Source organism: Antrostomus carolinensis, unplaced genomic scaffold (assembly GCF_000700745.2).
Source record: "Antrostomus carolinensis isolate BGI_N321 unplaced genomic scaffold, ASM70074v2 scaffold4999, whole genome shotgun sequence".
Taxonomy (NCBI): Eukaryota; Metazoa; Chordata; class Aves; order Caprimulgiformes; family Caprimulgidae; genus Antrostomus; species Antrostomus carolinensis.
The window spans coordinates 28,757-46,442 of record NW_010337721.1 but is presented as its reverse complement, the minus strand read 5'-3'; the positions used below and the strand labels follow the sequence as shown (position 1 = coordinate 46,442).

General features: G+C 41.3%; 1 protein-coding gene across 1 annotated transcript; it reads left to right on the top strand.

The window, feature by feature from the left end:
- Window positions 1-1,049: 1,049 nt before the first annotated feature.
- On the top strand, window positions 1,050-11,786 carry TLR7 (toll like receptor 7). Its single transcript, XM_010175260.2, is given in 3 exon segments — window positions 1,050-1,183; window positions 2,491-2,611; window positions 8,533-11,786. Coding segments are annotated over 3 exon segments (3,396 nt in total). The 3' UTR covers window positions 11,674-11,786.
- The last annotated feature ends 5,900 nt before the right edge of the window (window positions 11,787-17,686 follow it).

The following is a 17,686-nucleotide window of genomic DNA, read 5'->3' as shown; positions in this document are numbered from 1 at the left end:
AGAAGACATGACAAACCAAACCATCTGATAATTATCCTAGTCATTGAACTAGTCTGTCTTGTTAAACATAGGAACTTCTAAGTAAGAAACTCTGAAACAGACATTGTGCTCCATGAAATGCTGGATCATTACCAGCTTAAGTCCATCTTATCTTTAACTTGATCCTTTCTACACTCTCCCATGCAGTTTTCACCTTTTTGCATACTGTTTCCTATGTCTTTACCACTATCCATTTTTCTTGGTTTATTTTATTTCCTTCCCCAAAATCCCATTCACTTAGTAGACATTTCTTCCACAAAATATTAAACTTAAGAGATCTGTCCCTATTCTTGAAGGCATTTGCAACAAAAATTAACCACTAATAATAAGAATAAGAATTACTGAACTTCCAAATGTACAATACCATTAACACCAAATAACAATTTCTCTCTATCTGTTTGTGCAGCTTACATTCAAACGGCAAGGGGTTGGGGGGGGGGAGGGGGGGAGGCAGGGAAGGAAAGAAGGAACTTGAGCTTCTGCAAATCTTAGCTGTCTGAAGGCAATGTTACCCTTATGCAATGTATTTATCTCCAAGCTGATTGATCTTACGCTCTGTCATCGAGTATTTTACATTTGCCCTCCTTTGTGGTTCCCTGTGGCTTGGATGTTCATCTTCTTGGACTAGGTCTTATTATAGTTCTTCATGGTATGACACTGTAACTAGGTAAAATACATAGTTTGAAATGAAAACTGTTCAAAAGTAGCAAAGAAGAGAGCAAATTGCAGCATGAGTCCAAAAGGAAAAACATTTCTGTCACAACAGCGCGTGGATGTATGAGTAATGTGAGAATTTGTTTAAAAGAGAAAAAATAAGAGTACTCAGTTATTTTTATGGGAGGCGGAAGAGTAAATGGGGTACTGTTGTTTTAATTTAGAGTACAAATATTTGAGGAAGTAGGTTGCAGCAGTCGTTTCACATTTAATTATTTCTCAAGTCACAGTCCAGCTGAAGAGTAGTGATAGAGTAGTGATAGAGTAGTGATTACTGCTGTTGTTTTGAGTGAGTTATGTCATGTCATACTCTCCTCTGCACCTGAGCTGAACCAGTGGGGACCCGTTTTATGCTGTTTGCTTCTGCTCTGATTTACAGTCTCCTCCAGCAACAAATTTGCCAGACCTAGAAGCACACAGAAAATGGTGGGTTAAACTTTCATTTTAAGTTTGCTCTTAGACCTCTTTGACTGGAATTTCATGGAAGACTCTCAAGAACATGATCTCCTTTTCTGCTTTCGAAATATTCCAATTTACTATTGTATTTAGAAGCTGCAATACATACGGTCAGGTAAGGAAAGTAATTATTTCTGCTAATACTAACTGGTTAGCATTTAATTGTACTACTGTGCTACAGAACGAGTATTATAATGTATTTTCTAATTGTTATAACTTCTGAGGTGTTCTTTTTTCTCTAGCCTTTCCCCCTTTCACATTTTAAAATACATATGGAACACCTACAGAAAAAATTCCTTCAGAAACACCTAGCTGTATTGTTGCTGAATATTTGAAGAGTACCCTAAGTCATTATGGGGTTGTGCATGTGCTAGTTAATATCAGCAGATTAGTGCTTTTTGAACTTCTTATAAAGCCAAGCACAGATCACAGAGAAAAGGACAGTTCACATGCATACCTCCAGCCTCACTTTTAAACTAACTTCTCATTGCAATGATGTTGCACAAATCGGCATTGCTTGTTTCTTCCAATTAAAACAATATTTTTTATTTGTTCTGATACTATAACAGGGACAAGGTGTTACACATGCAAATAGTTAGACACAGCGCCAGAATATAACAGTTTACATCTGAAATAGCTGATGCATTAAAAGGGTATCAGGAAACAGAAAGATATAAAAAGAAATGAAGCACAAAGATGGTAGGAGCTAGGCTGGCTCTGCAACAACACTTAGGTTCCTAAAAATACTTCAGTATGTGTGAGTTTAAGATCTGAGCATTGCAAACATCTCAAAAGGCATTTTTTTATTTTTAAGAAACCTACAAACATATTTATCAAGACTTTTAAGGCTCAGATTCATGGCATTTAATTTTAGGCACCTAAACCTGCAGTGTTAGTCTCTGTTCAGTGTGTAGTCAGGCAGAGCTCCCTCCATGTTCAGAGCTGAGCAGCGCCTGGAGAGGGGCCTCCCCTCTCTCCTGCTCTCTCTTGAATGTTGGTGCAGCCCAAGTTTATGGTAATGAATTGAGGAACTTAGGTAAGTGCCTGAAATCAGATGCCTGAATGCAGTGGTCAAATATGAGTTCACGTAGAAAGTTTGTGGCAATCTAGACTGCAATCTCATCTTGCCCAGGTCCTACTCTACTCTTGGACAGAATTAATTTTAATTTGATTAGCAAATATTTAAAGGTTGATTCTAATTAACTTTTCCTCAAGAGCAGCAAATCTGTGGTCTCCCAGTTTGCAGCAGAGGTTTTCCTTCCTTCTTTTAAAGGATGACAGGGTGCTGGAGTTTGATTCATGGTAATTGTCAGTATTTCCCCTGCTGGCTGCAGGCACCATGTTTGTGGCTGGTGAGGGTCAACACTTCATCATCTGCTGTGGCCTGCATTGATGGATAAAGGTAAATGGCATCCGTGTGATAGAGTGACATGTCCTGCAGTGCAGAGTCTCTGCAGTTTCCCTGCCATGTCTCTACCATTCTCCATGGACACCTGCCTTGGCTAATGACCCTGGCCCCTGGGGTACATTGGACTAGTAAAGCAAGAGAAGGAGGTAGGTAGGCAGGAGATGGGGCAACACAGGCCATTCAGTTAGGATAGGCACTCTTTGGTTTTTCATTAGTCTAATAAAGTATTTGTCATGCATAATATAGTATGTCCCTTGGAAAAGAAGGCAGGCAAAATATTTACAAGTACATATCCAGATTTTTCTTCAGCAATGTCCCTTTTCATTCAGACATCTGCAATTTTCCATGTAATTAATATAAATGGTAGAGCCCTTTCTTCTCCCTCCCACATCTCTGCCCATATTAGTGGAGGTAAGAGAGTTCCAAAAAAAAAGGTAAGACGGTGGGAGGAAATGAGTGCATTTTATTTTCTCCAGATTGGCTCCCCACTTACTCTGAATATTCTTATTTATAATTTTCATCCAAGTGCTTCTCTACATCAGTAAATAAAAAAAGTAATAATCTTCTAAAGTTGATTGGTTAGACCACACTGAAGACACTGGTGAACTGTCTTACCCAGTGGCCTCCATCTGGTTGAGTTTCCGAAGTGAATCGTTGTAAACTAAACAAAAGTTATTTTGATTCTTAACAAATGACTTCACAAGAGTTGAAAATAATGAAATGTGAATTCACAGGAATAGCCCAGTAAGTCCAGGTTAGCTTTCCCTGAGTAATGGAATGAATTACAGTCATGGCTACCAGCTGGGACATTTAGCTACTTTGCCTTTTTTCTGAGGATCTATTGAAAAGAAGAAAGCACTGTAGAACTTCCTAACAATAAGAAAGGAAAGTCATGGTAAAGGAAAGGCTGTGTACACTACCAGGTTACTGATATGAATCTCATGTGACAATACTCTGAATTCAAGGTCTGCAGTGGACTTTTACATTTTTTCCTTCTATACTTAAGCTTTTTATTCAAAAGCTGACAGAACAAATACCCAGAGTGACTCCATTTGGCTGCTGAATCTAGATAGCAGAAGTGTGGTGCTGTGAGAGACTTGATCTGGCTTCTCTCACATTTGCTGCCCTGCTAGTCACTAGAGCACTCCTCCAGATACACAGGTGTGCAAGTAGATTTAGCATAGTTGTCTCAGGTAGCACAGAAACATAAGTTATACAGGGGACACACTGGTATAAGTAGACAGAGCATAGAACACGAAGTCTCAATTAATCTGGAAATCTGTGTCACCTACAAGGCATGTTTTTGAACTGGTCTTTATATGTTCTTGTGTCCCAACTAAAGAGAAAACACATTTCTGTGTATCTTGAACACTTTACCTAACCATCTATTTTTCAGCTGCTTAACTGGGTATTCACATTTAGTCAATATTATTGCATGCTTAACTAATCCTGGTTGTTTAAGAGCATTCTGTGTGCTGTGCAGCTCCAAACTTTCAACACTGAGCTTTCCAGGGATAAATGATGATGTTGATTATTGTGGGTTTTACTATCTTTAAATCTCTTGACCAGCACTAGACACAGGTAGTTAAGAAGTGCAAGGCACCAAAGCGGTCATGGCCCCTCTGCCTGTGCAAGGCAAGCCAAGGCTGGCAGCCTGCTTGCCTAGCTGACTGCCTCTGGCCAGAGGGACAGGGTTTCTTTGACACTGACTGCTGCTGAGGAAGTAACTAGTATGTTGTGGAACATTAAAAGCTTATTGATCTTCCCATAATATACACAAATCTAAAAAGTAGGCAAGACCACAAAGACCTGACAGATAGAGAGTGTGTTTTGGAACGTTCTTTAAATGCCTGTAGGATTTTGGTTCTGATTATTTACTGATTATTAGTCTTTCATGGCACATGCTCAAGCTTAAATCTGACTTTGATTTTTATTTTTACACTTTCCATTGATACAGTGCCATCTTGGCCCTCTGTCCTTATTGGGCAGTGAAAATGCAAGCTGGTATTAAAACATATGGAAGTATAGCCATTGACTGGCCTAGGTCACCAATACATCCATTCTGACACTAGACACTCTTTAATGAGGGCATGAATGACACAAGCTGGAACCTGGGCAGAATCAAGCAAGACTGCAAAGCTCTGGGGTGTGATTGAAAGGGATTGGTGCTCTTTTCCTCTATTTTATCAGTTAGAAGAAAGGGTACAGGCAGGAACAGATGCATCGTGCAAATTAACATTTGGCTTCATGGCTGTTTTTTTCATCAGGGTTTTGGCTTTCATGATCATGGGACACTCTCTGATGACTATAACCTGGTAGGGAGAGATGGGATCCACCTGACTAGAAAAGGCAAAGAAATCTGTGCCAACAGGCTAGCAAACTGGGTGATGCGAGCTTTAAATCAACAAGCCTGGAAGACTGGGGTCCAGAGTGCTGGGGTCCAGAGTGTTGACACCTGTGAAGTTGCATGCAACAGGGTAAAATGCTAAGCCAGTCAGAGCAGCAATGAATACTTTTTAGCCATCTCGCTGGGTGTAGGGGTTGGAGATCCACATGGCAGCAGAGATGCAGCAGTTGTTGACACATTAGAAACACAGAAGCATCTCAGAAGAGTCACACAGGAATTAGGGCTTCACCAAAAGGTGGCAGGATCAATAGCTCAACTGAAGTGCATCTGTACCAATGTATGCAGCATGGGCAACAAACAGGAGGAGTTGGAAGCCATTGTGCAGCTGGAAACATGTGATATAGTTGCAATCGTGGAAATGTGTTGGGATGATTTGCACAACTGGAGTGCTGCAAAGGATGAGTATAAACTCTTCAGAAGGGGTAGGCAAGGAAGGAGAGACAGTGGGGTAGTCCTGTATGTTAGGGAGTGCTTTGACTGTCTAGAGCTTGTTGACGGTGATGAAAGGGTCAAGTATTTATGGCTAAGAATCAGGGGAAAGGCCAACAAAGCACAACTGTCATGGTGGAGTCTGTTATAGACTACCCAATCAGGATGAAGAGACAGATGAAATATTATATAAGTAGCTGGGAGAAGTCTCATGATCACTAGACCTTGTTCTCATGGGAGCGTTCAACTTGACAGATGTCTGCTGGAAATAGAATGCAGTGGAAAGGAAACAGTCTAGGAGGTTCCCAGAGTTTGTGGAAGACAACTTCCTGACACAGGGAAGGTGTCCCTCTTCACCTGTTGTTTGTGAACAGAGAAGGACTTGGTGGGTGATGTGATGGTTGGAGGCCATCTTGGGCATAGCAATCATGAAATGATAGTTTTTGATTCCTGGAGGGGTAAAGCGGGAGATCAGCAGAACTGCTACCTTGTACTTCTGCAGGAAAGACCTTGGCCTGTTTAGGAGACTGGTTGACAGAATCTCTTGGGATGCAGTCCTGAAGGGCAAAGGAGTCCAGGAAGGCTGGACACTCTTCAAGAAGGAAATCAAGGCACAGGAGCAGGCCATCACTATGTACTGAAAAGCAAGCAGACAGGGAAGAAGAAGAGTCTGGGTGAACAGAGTGCTTTGGCTGGAACTCAGGAAAAAAGAGTTGAACTCTGGAAGAAGGAGCAGGCAACTCAGGAGGACTACAAAGATGTCATGAAGTTATGCAGGGAGAAAATTAGAAGGGCCAAAGCCCAACTAGAACTTAATTTGGCTACTGCGGTAAAAGACAATAAGAAATGTTTCTGTAAATGTATTAACAAAAACCAGAGGATTAAGGAGAATCTCCATCCTCTCTTGGATGTAGAGGGAAACATAGCGACAAAAGGCTGAGTAAAAGGCTGAGGTACTTAATGCCTTCTTTACCAGAGACAGAGACATGGAGCAGAATGAAGCCCCCATAATCCAAGGGGAAATGGTTAGTGGCCTGCTATACCACTTAAACACAAGTCTATGGGGTTGGATGGGATCCATCCAAGGCTACTGAGGGACCTGGTGAAAGTACTCACCAAGCCACTTTCAATGATTTATCAGCAGTCCTGGATAACCAGGGAGATTATCCAGTTGACAAATGGAATCAAATAGCAAGTGTGACACCCATCTACAAGAAGAGCGGGAAGGAGTATCTGGGGAACTACAGGCCTGACAGTCTGTTCTGGGGATATCAGTTCCAGGGAAGGTTATGGAGCAGATCATCTTGAATGCCATCACATGGCATATCCAGGACAACCAAGTGATCAGGCCCAGTCAACATGGCTTTATGAAAGGCAGGTCCTTTTGTGACAAGGTGACCCGCTTAGTGGATGAGGGAATGGCTGTGGATGATTTTTACCTGAACTTTAGTAAAGCCTTTGACACCATTTCCCACAGCATTTTCCTGGAAAAGCTGGCTGCTCATGGCTTGGACAGGTGTACTTCAGGTGTTCTTCACTGGGTAAAAACTGGTTGGATGGCCAGGCCCAAAGAGTTGTGGTGAATGGAGTGACATCCAGTTGGTGGCTGGTAACAGGTGGTGTTCCCCAGGGCTCAGTATTGGGTCCAGTTCTGTTAAATCTTTATTGATGATTTGGATTAGGGGATAGAGTGCACCATCAGCAAGTTTGCAGATGACACCAAGCTGGGTGGGAGTGTCGATCTGATTGAGGGTAAGAAGGCTCTGCAAAGGGATCTGGACAGGCTGGATTGACGGGCCAAGGCCAACTGAGGTTCAACAAGGCCAAGTGCCAGGTCCTGCACTTGGGTCACAACAACCCCATACAACGCTACAGGCTTGGGGAAGAGTGGCTGGAAAGCTGCCTGGTGGGAAAGAACCTGGAAATGTTGGCTGATAGGTGGCTGAATATGAGCCAGCAGTGTGCACAGGTGACCAGGAAGGCCAACAGTGTCCTGGCTTGTGTCAGAAATAGTGTGGCCAGCAGGACTAGGGAAGTGATTGTCTGCCCGTACTCAGCACTGGTGAGTGCTGTGTTCAGTTTTGGGCCCCTCACCACAAGAAAAGCATTGAGGTGCTGGAGCACGTCCAAAGAAGAGTAACAAAGCTGGTGAAGGGTCTGGAGCACAAGTCTTATGAGGAGTGGCTGAGGGAACTGGGGTTGTTTAGCCTGGAGGAAAGGAGGTTGGGAGGAGATCTTATTGCTCTCTACAACTACTTGAAAGGAGGTTGTGGCAAGGTTGGTGTTGGTCTTTTTTCCCGAGTAACAGGTGATAGGACAAGAGGAAACAGCCTTGAGTTGTACAAGGAGAGGTTCGGGTTGGATGTCTGGAAAAATTCACAGAAAGGGTTGTCAAGCATTGTAACAGGCTGCCCAGGTATGTGGTGGAGTCACCATCCCTGGAGGTATTTAAAAGATGTTTAGATGTGGCACTTAGGAACATGGTTTAGTGGTGAACTTGGTAATGTTAGGTTAATGGTTGGATTTCATGACCTTGAAGGTCTTTTCCAACCTAAATGATTCTAAGATTATATTCTATGAATCTAATAGTCCTTCTGATAGTATGAAATTTGAATTAGGCACTCATCTGTTAGTGTGAATTTGAAAACTTACACTAGCTTTTAAGTGGCTATAGATTTTCTCTATCTTTTATATGCTTCAAAAAATTAACTTTGCTCATTTATGCTGTTATACAATAACAACTTTACTGAATGTTTAATACTACTTGTTTCCCCTTAAAAAAAAGAAAATTCACAGAGATACAGCCTTTAATCACCTGCCTTGTCATTTTTTCAGCAGATTTTTTTGATTCATTTTTTAGAGAGTGATAGTTATCTTACCACTACAATACTTAGTGATAAGCATGTAAAGAAAGCATTTGAGAAAATACCAGCATTTGCCTTCCCCAAATTTTTAATCCTACCTGCACATCCACTTCTAGCCAGTGTGACAGACAGGACTCCAGGTTAGCTATATATGTGGTCTGACGCAGATGTTCTCATTGCATTAAATTAATTCCTCCCTGTTTCCTTATGTTTAGGTACCTCATGCAAAGATGTCAAATGCATTGCCATTTGTGTTGCTCTTCCTATTTCCAATGCTGCTGTCAGGAGCTTGGTTTCCCAAAAGTTTACCATGTGATGTTCAAGTCTCTGAAGGTACTGTGACAGTGGACTGCACTGATCGGCGTCTCATGGAAGTCCCCAAAGGGATCCCTGCAAATGCTACCAACCTTACCCTAAATATTAATCATATCCCCCATATCTATCCAACATCCTTTGCTCGTCTTGAAAATCTTGTGGAGATTGACTTCAGATGCAACTGTGTGCCTTTCAGAATGGGGCCCAAAGATCATGTGTGCATCAAGAGCCCAAAGATTGAGAATGGCAGTTTTGCTGCCCTGACAAGACTGAAGTCATTATATTTGGATGCAAACCAGCTGTCGGAGATACCCCAGGGTCTTCCTACTACTTTAAGTCTGCTGAGCCTGGAAGCGAACAGTATCTCTTCTATCCAAAAAGCCAATTTCTCAGAGCTAGGAAACATAGAAGTATTGTATCTGGGACAGAACTGTTACTACCGTAATCCATGCAATGTTTCATTTGAAATTGAAGATACAGCCTTTCTGGAGCTGAAAAAATTAACAGTACTATCCCTGAAGTGTAACAACTTAACTCATATTCCACCCAATTTGTCATCTACTTTAAAGGAATTGTATATTTACAATAACATGATTCAAGTGATTCAAGAACATGATTTAAGTGCCCTTCACAACCTAGAAATTCTTGATCTAAGTGGTAATTGTCCACGTTGCTATAATGCCCCATATCCTTGTATTCCCTGCCCCAAGAGCACAATTGAGATACATGCAAAGGCATTTTATTCCTTGAAAAATTTAAGAATTTTGCGACTTCACAGTAATTCTCTTCAGAGCATACCCAGCAGCTGGTTTCAAAACATCAGGAACCTCAAAGAACTTGACCTCTCCCAAAATTTCCTCCTAAAGGAGATAGGAGATGCTCAGTTTTTGAAATTTATCTCCAGCCTTGTAGTGCTTGATCTGTCCTTTAATTTTGAGCTGAAGATGTATTCTACAACCTTAAATCTGTCTAAGACATTTTCTTCACTCTCTAATCTGGAAACCCTGAGGCTCAGGGGTTATGTCTTTAAAGAACTGAGGGAAGGAAATCTATATCCATTGCTCAGTCTTAGAAATCTAACAGTGTTGGATCTCGGGACTAATTTTATTAAGGTTGCTGACCTGAGAGTGCTCAAGAAATTCCCAGCTCTTAAACTCATGGACCTCTCAGTGAATAAAATTTCTCCTTCTTCAGGTGAAAGCAATTTTTATGGATTTTGCTCTAATCCTGGGATTTCAGTAGAGCAATACAACAGGCAAGTATTACAAGAGATGCATTATTTCAGGTATGATGAGTATGGGCGAAGTTGCAGGTCCAAAGACAAAGAGGCTGCTTCCTACCAATCTTCAGTTAAGAAAGAGTGCCTGAAATATGGAGAAACTCTGGATTTAAGCAGAAACAACATATTTTTTATTAATCCCTCAGACTTCCGTGGTCTTAGTTTCCTCAGATGCCTCAACTTATCAGGTAATGCAATAAGTCAGACTTTAAATGGAAGTGAATTCTCCTTCTTGTCTGGATTGAAATATCTGGATTTTTCTAACAACAGGATTGACTTGCTATACTCAACTGCTTTTGAAGAGCTAAAATTTCTAGAAATTCTAGACCTGAGCAATAACAAACATTATTTTGTGGCAGAAGGTGTTAGCCACATGCTTAGTTTTATGAAAAACTTGGCCTATCTGAAGAAGCTGATGATGAATGAGAATGAGATTTCTACCTCTATTAACACAGGCATGGAAAGTCAATCTCTTCAAATTTTAGAATTCAGAGGAAATCGTTTAGATGTTTTATGGATGGATGGAAATGCTAGATATTTGTCATTCTTCAAGAATCTGACTAGCCTGGAACAACTGGATATTTCATTCAACTCACTCAGTTTTTTGCCTCATGGTGTTTTTGAAGCTATGCCTCCGGAACTCAAGATCCTCAACTTAACCAATAACCGGCTAAAGAATTTTGCCTGGGGGAGTCTCAGCTCTCTGAAGAAACTAGTAACTCTGGACCTCAGCAATAACCTTCTGACTACTCTTCCCCGAGAACTGTCCAATTGCTCTTCAACACTCCAAGAACTGATGCTCCGAAACAATCGGATTAAACAGCTAACCAAACATTTTCTCAGAGATGCTTTTGAATTGAAATACTTGGACCTAAGCTCAAATGAGATCCAAATAATCAAGAAATCTAGCTTCCCTGAAAATGTCATTAATAACCTGAGGGTGCTGCTTTTGCATGGCAATCCTTTCAAGTGCAATTGTGATGCCGTGTGGTTTGTTTGGTGGATCAATCAGACTCAAGTGACTATTCCTCTTCTTGCCACAGACGTGACCTGTGCTGGCCCAGGGGCACACAAAGGAAGGAGCGTGGTTTTCTTGGATCTGTATACCTGTGAGCTGGACACCTCGTATTTGATCCTGTATGCTCTGTCAGCTTCAACTATCCTAGGTTTTATGGTGTTCACAGTGATGAGCCATCTCTATTTCTGGGATGTGTGGTATAGTTACCATTACTGCACTGCCAAGTTGAAGGGCTATCGGCGTTTATCTTTACCAGATGCTTGCTATGATGCTTTTATTGCCTATGACAATGAAGATCCAGCTGTGAATGAGTGGGTGCTGACAGAAATGGTTGAAAGGCTGGAAGATCAAAAAGCCAGACAGTTCAATTTATGCCTGGAAGGAAGGGATTGGCTCCCAGGACAGCCAGTCTTTGACAACCTTTCCCAGAGCATTCAGCTGAGCAAAAAGACCATATTTGTGCTAACCAACAAGTATATTAAAAGCGGCAACTTCAAAACAACATTTTACATGGCCCACCAGCGGCTTCTAGATGAAAAAATGGATGTCATTATCTTGATATTTCTTGAGAAGGTTTTGCAGAAGTCCCGGTATGTCCGACTGAGGAAGAGGCTGTGCAGAAGTTCCGTCCTGGAATGGCCAACTAACCCTCGATCTCAGCCTTACTTCTGGCAGTGCCTGAAAAATGCTATAGCTACGAGTAATACCCTGGCTTACAACAAGCTCCTCCAAGAAACTGTTTAGCTTTACTAGTCTCTGTAAATATTGTTGTGATGTACAGTGAACAAGTGATCCTAAACTTCATTTGGAGAAACTGTCAAAGTGTGAAGGATAAATGTAATTGTGGTATTGTACCCCCAAACAAAATGTACAATTAGTCCCAAAGCTGGCAGTTCATTTGTTTTGCTATGACAAGACTGAAGAGAAACTGTTGCCAGCACAGATGTTTAGCTGACATGCACCTTGCTTGGCACTGATTGCTGCACAGCAAGAGGAGATGCACTACCCTCTGGAAGTCCCTGGTTTAGAACAGAATCACTGCTTCCAGCTTTCAGTTCACTGGAGGCCTCCAGCCTCTCCTGTGGTTGGGTCAAGTGTAGGTGAGACACTTGCTCAGCTTACTGTAGTACACAGACTGCCGGGAGGAGTTTGGCTATGCCTAAAGTTGCTGCTGTTCAGATCACTGTTGGAGTAAATGTGATTTTAATAGAAAATGATAGTTTTTGTATTTGGTGTATTTATGAAAAACAAGAAAAGCATTTGCTGACGCATTCATCTCAGAAAATACCCTAAGCAAAGCTCATGCTTTGATTTTAGGAGTCAGGAAAGTGTAAGAATTATTATCTTTTCATCTCAAGCTCACAGCTGCTGAGCCTAGTGCTTCTGTCTGTGTGGACAACAGCCCTAATTGCTGGGGAAAGAAAGCTCTGGTGTGACTGCTGTCAGGGGCTTGGGTGTTGTATGGGAGCTCTCCCACTGTTGCATAAGCTCAACAGATTTATGAGCTCAAAAAGCTCATAAATCTGAAGAGATTGTGAAGAACGTGTAAGGGCTAACATAGGAAGGTATGTGAGAAACAAATTCAGAAATTCTTGCAGGTTGTGGGTTGGAAAGGGTGATAACATAAAAGGAGTCCTTGTGCATGGAGCTGCAGCATGGGAGCAAAGAGGAGCAGCAAGACAGCAGATAGGTTGAGGGAAGCCTTTTCACAAGGCAGATGGAGAAAATCAAGGAAAGCAAAGAGAAAGTGGGAAGAGACAAAGAAAGGAAAAAGACAAAGTGGAAGAAGTGGAAAGAACAGAGAAAACCACAGATAAACTAGGGCATGATGTAAGTTAAGAAGCATTTACTGATAATTTCCAAGTCACCTCTTTGCTTTGCCTTTCATTTGCCTTCTTGGCTGCTGGCTGAGCTGAATCCTCCCTGAGGACTCAGAGCTGCTTTCCAGTGTTGTGCCATCAGCTTTAGGAGCATGACTTCCCCATTTCCACCCAGGTCCTGTGTTACAACCCCTTTTGAATCACCTGGGATGGTGTTAGCAGGTCCAGACAGGGCTGGGGCCTGAGGACATGTTAAGTGACTGACTTGACTTCCCACGCCCAGACTTCTTCCAGAACAGAGCACAGTCACTCAAAGTGTAAAACATGTAAGACCAATTCATACAAGGAAAGCATTCATCCCACTGTTTCTTTATCTGTGGCTGTGGAGCTCCAGAGCAGCCTGAAGCTCTCCATCACCTCCTTGTTCCTCAGGCAGATTTCTCTCCCATAGTGCCTGCTGGAGCACCACTAAAAACCTGAGCTGGGAACGGGTCTGAGTTTAGAGACATCCTGAAAAAGGGAAGAAACACTGCTTAGAAACATAAACATTTGTCCCTGTTCTCTGCTCTGGTTCACAGCACAGCATCTTCAAATGCGTGACAGTAGTTCAGCTGAAGCCTTTTGTAATGGCAGCTTAAACCTCTGTGCATGGCAGAGGTGGGCTCTCTGCTTGCTGTGATGATCTCTGTTTCGGGAGGAGCAGCATGTTCTCACCTTGCTGGGTGCTCCTGTCTGCAGTGCAGTCTGAGCAGCTTCTCCTCTCTCTCTCAAAGTCCTTTTTCTTTTCTGGCAATGACTCTTGGTGACAGCTCTGGCTGATTAGGAGCCAACACGCCTAACTGCTTTGAGCCTGCTTATTTCAGCTGCCTCCTGTGTTTCCTCACCTACTTGTACTGCTTGGTCCTTTATTTAAGTAGCCCCTTTTTGATTTAGTTGTAGGCAACCAGACAAGAACACAAACAAGAAAACCAAGCTTTATATAATAATATTAGAGATAACAAGGGGTTTTTTCCTCCCAATTTGTCAAAGCATTTTTATTCATTAAGAACAGAAGTAGGAGTAGCAATGTGTATATATACAAAATTCTAAGCTTACAGTATGGTGAGGGGCTTATGCGTGTTGCAGCACAAGACCACTGAGAGGCCAGGAATGCTGCACCAACACTTTTGTGAGCGTCCAAGAAAGACTGTGAATGACATTGGTTTGCAGTGGGAAATGAGCGATCTGCTGGCATGGCACTGCCCACTGCCGGGGCCAGCGCCCTCAGCCAGGGCCCAAGTCACTGGGAGGAGACCGCTGCTATTTTCATGTGACAAAACCCTTCTTGATACCTGCACCCTTCCCCTGCAAAACACATGACCAGAGGAATAGGGAGGGATCAAGCAACACTGAAACACCAGGTTTTCTTTTTTTTTTTAGCTAAAGAAGACAATTCCCGCCCCTCTCCTCACTGTGTTTCTGTGTCCTGTGACACCCCTGGGTACTTATCATGCTTCAGGGAGGAGGTACCAGCCCAATTAGCTGAGGCAGGGCTATATCCTTCTCTCTGAATGCTTCAGGGTATGCTAGAACGGGGTCACATACTGTCCTTGACCATGTGTGTTTTGCAGACTGAAGATCCCCTCTGTACTCATAGAACAACTGGGTTTGGGGCTATTTTTAGGTAGTTTCATACATAGTAACTAAGAGTATTTCATTGGTGGGTACAAGCTCAATATAAGTCCTTCTTGAACAGGAAAATAATCTGAATTTAGATTAGTTAGGTTTCTAGCCAAGAAAGGCCTTAAATGGGCATGCCCTCCATTCCTCTTGGAATCTTTTTTTTATAATGGAGCAGCACCAAAAAGGTAGGATTTATTTGACAGATTCACACTAATAATTTATTGCTTTAACTGTATGAGAATTTTAACCTTGGAGCGTGCTTACCTGGTTGGCGTAGCAGTGTCTGAATTTATGAAACACTGAAGAGTCCTGAGGTTTCTGTACCTCGGGGTTTCATGATGGTATAGCTCATGATCTGGTGTGAGGTCAGTGAGGAGGAGGAGGTAAGGGCATTCAGCTAACCTACATGTAGAGGTCTACAGCTACATTAACAGGTCTATGTGTCGTTCTCCCTTCAGAGATGAGATGATAGAGACATTTTTTGAATATCACTTAACTCATCTTAATGCAGAGGTTTAAGATGGGTCAAAGTAATTGCAATCCAAAAGTAGGATTTCTGTCCATTAGTTGTAAAAGGTTTCCATGGTGACCAGCTCAGTCTGCACTGCAGATACTTTCAGTTAGGTGAGAGGACTGCTGCTCCAGGCTTACATGTGCTGTCAGTGACAAGTTGGTCTTGAGTAACCATGTCATGTGGACATCAAAATATCTCAAGTACTATAAACACTACCTGTCATGACCAAAGCTGTTCTTCATCAGTTGCTGTTTCCTTAGAGAAATTGTACCAGACAATGGCTAGACTTGGTATTTAGTCTACATGGCCTGGAAAGACCACACATGGAGTGGAAAAAGGAGAAAGAAGAGAAAGGAAGAGGAACATAGGCAAATTCATCAAGTTTTTACAATTCTTGTGGAATCGGCAGAAAAAGTGCTATTTACATTATTATCATTGTGGCACAAGAAGAGTAATTGGTAAAAACTGGCAAGAAACATCCTTCCTGATAGCACAGGTTTATAGGAATATAAAATCTTCTTTTAACTCTTTGATCTCCCTGTTTTTAAGAACTGACATATGAGGAACATATAGGTGTCTCCCTGTGAAAATAATTTATGTTAGAAGGGACATCTGGAGATCAAGGAAAGTCTAATTTCAACATAACATTAGCTTGCTTAGGCCCTTGTTCTTCAATAAAGTTGGGGTGCTATGTAGCAAACATGTTATCCCATAAAGGAACTTCATAACAGCATCTTTAAAAAAAAATCTGTTAAGTTCAGGAGCTCTCAGTCTGTAGTAGATCACATTTTGGGGCAATAGGCCCTCCAAAACAATGAACATGGGGTTTTTTTGTCTAATAACAAACACCTGCTTTTTCATTTTCTCAAGCTTTTTCTGAAAGTATCTGCCTGTAGAAATAAGATCTGTGATACGCTGTTCATCTGAAAAAAAATCAGGCACAGGCCAGATTTCACCATTTACTTCGAACAAGATATTCAGGTCGTTTAGGTTATAATTCTTCTCAATTGCCTCTGGAGGAGCTCAGTTTCCTTGAATGGAAGTTAGCCTTCTACTATGGGAAGATAGATTATGTGTCTAAATGCAAAAGACAAATGCATTAATCTAGCATTATCTCCAGGGGTATAAGTGGGGAAAATAAAGCACAGAGAAGTCAAATCATTTCTACTATATCCATCTGCTGCTGATGAAACTGAAAAGGGAATCTGAATATCCAACTTACAAAAACAACCTGCGGGCATTTCTTGGTGAATGAGCACTTAGAGGTAATTTATACATGGGATTATTTAATTAGAAAAATAGCCAAAATTGAGAATCAAATGTGTACCTGATGAGAAATTCTTAATTTGGATGTTCAAATTATGAGACAGTAGGAATCTCTATTCAACTCTGTAAAACCGGGGTGTTTTTTTTTTTTGTTGTTTTGGTGGGAGAGTATCTTTGTTCAAGATATACAGTCCTGAGCCAAAGAAGTGGTATCAGAATAGCCACTGATCTAAATCCATGTACCTATCTCTCTGCACTTTGCTTTCCTTCCTTTATTGTTACTGAGACATATTAGTAATGGCAAAATTCTGAGAAAAAGGAGACCTAGGTAACTGAGCTTTTTTTTTAAGAGAAACACACACAAAATCAAACCCCTCTTTGCTAGACCAAATTCAGAAACATTTGGGGAAACAAAGTTTCAGTCTTTTTCTACCAAAGTCCTTTTTGAAGGACTGACAATAGATTTATATAATTATGGAAAAGCTGGCAAGCTTGTAAAATTGAAGGTTTCCACCTTGGTTTCTAAATATTTTTCTGAATATTTTCTTTTATTTTACAAGCTAAGCTGCAGTCTCACTGCCTTAGCTGTTGAGTTTATCTATGTCATAGTCTGTATAATAGTATTTGCAACTCTGGTGTCACATATTTTATCAATATTTTATTAAGATTCTATGAGTGAGAGATTATAGGAGTATGTGTTGCTTAAAAAAACACATGCCCAGTCTTGTGTTTTCCTACCAATACAATACTTTTCAATTAAAGAGAGAAACTGTCAATGCGACCTTCGTTGTGAATATACCTTCTTTTCCTGCCCTCATTTTTTTTTATGCTTTTGCTTTGCTATCTGAAGAACTCAATTGAAATGTGATTTTTAACTGACATCCCTCAGTGGCAAATTACTTTCAGTGTACAAGAACAAAGGAAAAATTCCTGAAACATAAAACAAGAGCGTTTTTACCTTAGATTCTTGTTTTCTTGTTTGCAGATGAATCTTTCCTATCATTTACCCAGAATATTTGAGATCCACAAGTCTATATGGAAGAACTATATTCATACAAGATTATGCTCTTGAACTGAATCACCTGAATGCTGCATTCTGCTGATAATAAAATCTCTTCACCTGATTACCTAATTACCTTGGACTATGACCTATCTTATTTTTAGTTCTAATATAAACCTAGGAGAAACTCAATCACTAAGCTGTGCTCTTGTTTATCTATCCTGAACTCCCATTCATGATGCAAAAGCAAGAACTTCCAAAAAAATAATTGTACTGACCCTTGTTCCTTTGGAAAAGCAAATTTGAAAGTCCTTCCATAAGTCCCTGTGGTTTCTCACCTCACATGTTCCTCTCTGATGTTCCACAGCGTCACCATGACAGAGGCTATTATATCCTGAAACCCACCTCATGCAGCAGTGGCATCAGCTCATCAAAATCCCAGAGCTGGACTATTCATTTTTGAAAGCCAACCAGCAATTTGGGCTGCTGAAAGAA